The 6,000-nt window shown below is 42.7% G+C and overlaps 2 protein-coding genes across 2 annotated transcripts; one reads left to right on the top strand and one right to left on the bottom strand.

Moving 5' to 3' along the window:
* Positions 1-606: 606 nt before the first annotated feature.
* Positions 607-3,318, bottom strand: LOC103210986 (histone H2B type 1-C/E/F/G/I-like). Its single transcript, XM_007956897.1, has 2 exons — positions 3,291-3,318; positions 607-995 (listed from the first exon to the last, which is right to left on the bottom strand). Exons 1-2 carry the CDS (start codon positions 3,310-3,312, stop codon positions 607-609), a joined length of 411 nt encoding a protein of 136 aa, XP_007955088.1. The 5' UTR covers positions 3,313-3,318.
* Positions 1,243-1,635, top strand: LOC103210988 (histone H2A type 1-D). Its single transcript, XM_007956898.2, has one exon. It carries the CDS (start codon positions 1,243-1,245, stop codon positions 1,633-1,635), a length of 393 nt encoding a protein of 130 aa, XP_007955089.1.
* Positions 3,319-6,000: the final 2,682 nt, after the last annotated feature.

Raw genomic sequence — 6,000 nt, 5'->3', positions numbered from 1 at the left:
GCCACCAGAGATCGCTTACTTGTCGCTGGCAAATATTTCCATGTTGTTGGGTGCCGTCAAGGCAATCCTGCTTCATAGCGACCCCATGCGACACAGAACTGTGCCACAAAGGTTAAAATCTTTATGGAAACAGACCGCCAGCCATTATTTCCCCCGCAGAGCCGTTGGGTGGGCTGGAACCGCCAATCTTTCTATTGCTAACTGAGCAACTAACCGCTTGCGCCACCAGGGCTTCAATGGGGTAAAAATGAAAGTTAACAGATGGCCCAAGAAGTCGCTAACGACAAAATTTTGCCAGTTTGACAGCTTTAATGACAGATCTTAACATGTTTCCCTTACTACTTTTGCGTGATGCTGAACTGGACCCTTTCTTGATATACAGCTATATATAATTTCTTGAGCCGTGTTGCTTTGTCTGTTGTATTGGGGCACAAAATTATCCCTCGTAAGACCAAAGTAAGGGAAGGAGGGAAAGGACATAAACAAATACAAAGCACGCACCGGCAGTTAAGAGTGAGTGCCAGCTCTTTTTGGAAGAGTGAGTGGCTCTGAGAAGAGCCTTTGGGATAATGAGTGAGGCTAGGCCGATCGCGCCTTATCAATGGCTCACTTGGAGCTGGTGTACTTGGTGACGGCCTTAGTACCCTCGGACACAGCGTGCTTGGCCAACTCTCCAGGCAGCAGCAGGCGGACGGCCGTCTGGATCTCCCTAGAAGTGATGGTCGAGCGCTTGTTGTAATGCGCCAGGCGAGAGGCCTCCCCTGCGATGCGCTCGAAAATGTCGTTAACGAACGAATTCATGATGCCCATGGCCTTGGATGAGATGCCAGTGTCCGGGTGGACCTGCTTCAGAACCTTGTACACGTACACAGAATAGCTCTCCTTGCGGCTGCGCTTGCGCTTTTTGCCGTCCTTCTTCTGTGCCTTGGCTACTGCCTTCTTGGAGCCCTTCTTCGGGGCAGGAGCAGACTTGGCTGGCTCTGGCATGGCCGAGACTTAACTACTGACGAACTGGGAAGAATGAGCGTGGCGCGGTATCTTCTACGCAGCTACATACGACTTATATTAATTTTGTCCAATCAAAAGAAGTGTATTTCAAACCACGATTCCATTGGTTCACGTGTTAGTGTCATTTTTAACCAATGGAATAGCTTCATTTTCGCGCTTTGCAATGTGTATAAGTACGGCAGCTCTAGCTTTTTAACCTTACAGCTTACTTACGCTGGTGGGTATTGCGGCATCATGTCTGGACGTGGCAAGCAGGGCGGCAAGGCTCGCGCCAAGGCCAAGACTCGCTCTTCTCGCGCTGGGCTCCAGTTTCCCGTGGGCAGAGTGCATCGCCTGCTCCGCAAGGGGAACTACTCCGAGCGGGTTGGGGCCGGAGCTCCCGTGTACCTGGCGGCGGTGCTGGAGTACCTGACCGCGGAGATCCTGGAGCTGGCGGGCAACGCGGCCCGCGACAACAAGAAGACGCGCATCATCCCGCGCCACCTGCAGCTGGCCATCCGCAACGACGAGGAGCTCAACAAGCTGCTGGGCAAAGTGACCATCGCTCAAGGTGGAGTCTTGCCTAATATCCAGGCTGTGCTTCTGCCCAAGAAGACTGAGAGCCACCATAAGGCCAAGGGCAAGTAAAAGTCGGGATTGTTCTGCAGCAAGTCGTACCTCTCATCCAAACCAAAGGCTCTTTTCAGAGCCACTCACTTTATCACTAGATGAGCTGCGCTTAAACAGACTCCTAAAAATGGCACCTTAATAGGAAATCTTCCCTTTTTGGTTACAAATACTTAAAACCTCCATGAGGAAAAAATTTGGGTCTTGTGATCCTTCTGCAGGATTCAATGCCCATCTAGAACAAAATGATGCAATGAGTGCTACACATACCTTCCTGTCTTCTAATTCACTTAAGTCCTATTGCCTACCTAGGTGGTATGATGCCAGGCACCCTGCTACATGGGAATACAATGGCAATCCCAGATGGGTAATATCCCTGTCCGTGGTGTTACAAGGACTTTTAAATGATAAAGGTGGTGTGGAATTACATGTAAGAGCATGTCACACAAATGTTAGAAAAATTGGACATTGTGAGTCAGATTCTTTACCTTACTTACCAGAGTCATACAGTCCAAGTTCTCTCAACCATTTTTACTGACTTTTCCCCCATCATTATCACTTCACGAACTTCTCTCAGCTCACAGGGTCACCATAAGCTACAGAGAGTCTTCAATTCCACTGCACCTAATACATGTATCATGAGAAAAGTCTAATTTTCCTCATGAAGACATTTTTAATCTCTTAACTAGTTTTGCTATTTCTTTAATGTCTATTGCATTTGGAATCTGTTGGTAATCATTTATTTTCTGAGTCTTAAAATTGTGTAGGGAGCTCAGGTAACATCATGCCTAAGGCACTTGCCTGCTAACCAGAAGGTTGGCGGTTTGAACCCACCAGCCACTCCTCAGAAGGACGGTTGGGCAATCTACTTCCATAGTGATATGGCCTCAGAAACCCAAGGAGGGGTCGCTATGAATCTGGTCCGGTTCCACAGCATATAACAACAAAAAATACATATATTTTTATTTCCTCTGTTTAACTCCCAACTGCAATCACATGCAAATAATTTTCCTTTGAATACAATAGTGACCACAGCAATCATAAATAGAAAGTTGTTGTTGTTGTGTGCCGTCGAGTCGGCCCCGACTCATAGTGACCCCTCCTTGGGTTTCCGAGGCAGTATCACTACAGAAGTAGGATTGCCCAACCTTCCTTCTGAGGAGTGGCTGGTGGGTTTGAACCGCCAGCCTTCTGGTTAGCAGTCAAGTGCTTTAGCCACTATGCTACCAGAGCTCCTAAATAGAAAGTAAACATTATCTTTTTTCTTTTTTTAATTTTATGAGTATTTGATGTTGGATGATCCAAGTCCTAATTTCAGTGAATCAAATTATTCAATTGTTTCCCTCTTTCAAAAAGTTTTTTTGTATTATTTGTGTGTGTAATGTTTAAACAGGAGCCCTAGTGGCACAGTGGTTAAAGTGCTTGGCTGCTCAACCACCCTGAGGGAGCATGGTCACAGGGACATCAAGCTCAATTGGCATAACATACTACACAAAAACATCGTTCTACATCCTACTTTGGTGAGTAGTGACTGAGGTCTTATACACTTGCAAGTGGCCATCTAGAAGCAACAATGAGTCTCTCCTCATCCAGAGCAAAGAAGAATGAAGAAAACCAAGGACACTGGGAAACAATTAGTCCAAGGAACTAGTGTTGTTGTTGTTGTTCTTATGTGCTGTCAATTTGGACCTGACTCATAGCGACCCCTCTTTGAGTTTCCAAGGCAGTATCAGTATGGAAGTAGATTGCCCAACCTTCCTTCCGAGGAGTGGCTGATGGGTTTGAATCTCAGCCTATACCACCATGAGACCAGAAGAAATAGATGAAGCCCGGCTACCGCTGTCAACCATTCAAAAAGGGATCAGTGTGGCAGATCCTGAATAGAGTGTGAGAACAATGTGAAACTAAACTCAAAATCATAAAAAAGACCAGATTTACTGGTCTGATAGAGCCTGGTGAAATCCCTGAGATTATGGGCCCTAGTGACCTTTCAGGTCTGAATTGAACTCTCTCCAGACAATAGACAGGCATATACGGTGAACATTTATATCAAGTAGATACTCTCCTTAGAGTGATCAATCGTAGGAGAACAGAAAGGCAATAGCAGATAGCTCAAGGGGCAGGAATGCATAGGAAAGAAGAACACAGGGAAGAGGTAACTACAGGGAAGAAGTAGGAAGAGAACTGTTACATTGTGAGGAACTGCAGCCAATGTCATGAAACAAAATGTGTATGAACTGCCGGAAAATGAATTTGCTCTATAAACTTTCTCCCAAATCATGATCAAAATAAACAAATGAAATGCTGGCTGCTAACTGAAAGGTCAGTAGTATGAACCCACCCAGCTGCTCCACAAGAGAAAGATGTGTCAGTCTGCCTCTGTACAGATGGCAGCCTTGAAAACCCAATGAAGCAGTCCGACAGGCTTTCTATGATTCACAAATGACTTGATAGCAATGGGTTTGGGGAGAGGCGGTTAAATTTTAAACAATTATTTCACTTAGTACTGGAAATGTCAAAGAGAATAAATGATACAGTTCCTAGGAAGGCCAGTGAGTTCTTTCAAATTTTAATAATAAAACATGCAATTATTATTGATGTTGATGCAATTACTAACACTTGCTTAAGAACATTGTTTCTATTTTCCACAAGAACCACCACATAGTTAAAATCATACCATTATATTTATTAGCGTGCTTTATGTAAAGATTAAACCAAAACTAAACTTACTGTTGTCAAGTCGATTCTGACTCATAGCGACTCCCTTTGGGTTTCCGAGGTGCTAAGTCTTTACTGAAGTCGATTGCCCAGCCTTCCTTTTGCTGAGTGGCTCATGGGTTTGAACTGCCACCTTTCTGGTTAGCAGTCAAATGCCTTAGACACTATGCCATCAGAGCTCCTTACAATCGATAAATCCATAATTTAAAAACTGACAAGTGAATGTAAATGTCCATGTTTGAAATAAAATATTCATGTATGGTATATCATTGTTCATAATTCTATAGGTTAGTTGATTTTTTAAAATTGGCATTGTACCAATCTCATTGGATACAGCACTCATACCACATGTGAAATAAACTATAATCAGAAAAAAAAATTAAAACTTATTTTTAAAAATGAAGATAACAATACCTGAAAAAAAAATCTTTGCTTAATAAAATAAGTCAATCACAGAAGGATAAATATGAATGAGCCCACTACTCTAAAAAGTCCAGGAAAGTTTATTCAGGGAAGGAAACTCACTTTATTGGTTACCGGGAATAGGAGGGAAGAGGAAAAAAAAAAGTCTTACAAATATTGTTTAGTTCTAACTGCAATTAGAACCTAGAGAACTCTTTAGAGTGCACTGTTATTTTATATTATAAAGTCAGTTTAATAAGAGATAAAGTTCATTTTTAGGATCTGTTATGTATTGAATTGTGTCCTCAAAAAATGTGCTATAAATCCTACCCTCTATGCCTGTGGGTATAATCTTACTTGGGAATGGGTTGTCATTAGTGTAGAGTGGGTTTTGAGTCACTCTCTTTCAAGATACAAGAGATTTAACAAGCAATCAAGAGAAGATGGATGCCATGCCATGTGAAGATCACCAAAGAACCAAGGAATAGAAGCTGAAGAGATAAGGACCTTCCCTCAGAGCCAACAGAGAGATAACCTTCTCTTAGAGCTAGCATCCTACATTTGGACTTCTAGCCTCCTTAAAAAAAAAAAAAAAAGTGTTGGTTAAAGCCGTGCACTGGTGGTATTTGTTATGGCAGCATTAGGTAATTAAGACCAAACCAAACTCACTGCCATCAAGTCGATTTCGACTCATAGCAACCCCTCTTTGGATTTCCGAGGTGGTATCACTATGGAAGTAGATTGCCCAACCTTCCTTCTGAGGAATGGCTGGTGGGTTTGAACTGCCAGCCTTCTGGTTAGCAGTCAAATGCCTTTGGCACTACACCACCAGAGCTCCTATTAAGACACTGGCCAACAATTTGTGGAAGCAGTATTTAAACCTTTTTTTTCTTTACCATTTTTTCTCTCCACAATCTCGGACAAACATAAAGTCACCTTGCAATGTCCTCCCATATTAGAGTTTTTGTGTATCTTACCCACTAGTTTATAAACTTCCTCAGGCTGAAGACTGGATTTTATTTATATTTGCATCCCCCAAACCCTAGATCAATGGTAAACCCAGAGAATGAAGTCAACAAATTGTGTTAATTTCATAATCATAAAAATCTTTATGAAAGTATTGATATAAAAGCAAAAAACAAACTGGAAGTTAAACAGAGTTGAGATTGCATGGAAACCTAGAGGTTCAAAGTAAAATATAAACAAAAAAAAAACCTCACTGCCATCAGTCAGATCCGACTCTTAGCGACCCCTCCTTGGATTTCA

This window comes from Orycteropus afer, unplaced genomic scaffold (genome assembly GCF_000298275.1).
Source record: "Orycteropus afer afer isolate SDZICR_OR568_19922 unplaced genomic scaffold, OryAfe1.0 scaffold00684, whole genome shotgun sequence".
NCBI lineage: Eukaryota > Metazoa > Chordata > Mammalia > Tubulidentata > Orycteropodidae > Orycteropus > Orycteropus afer.
The sequence above is the reverse complement of the archived record's forward strand: the minus strand, read 5'-3'. Positions and strand labels throughout refer to the sequence as shown.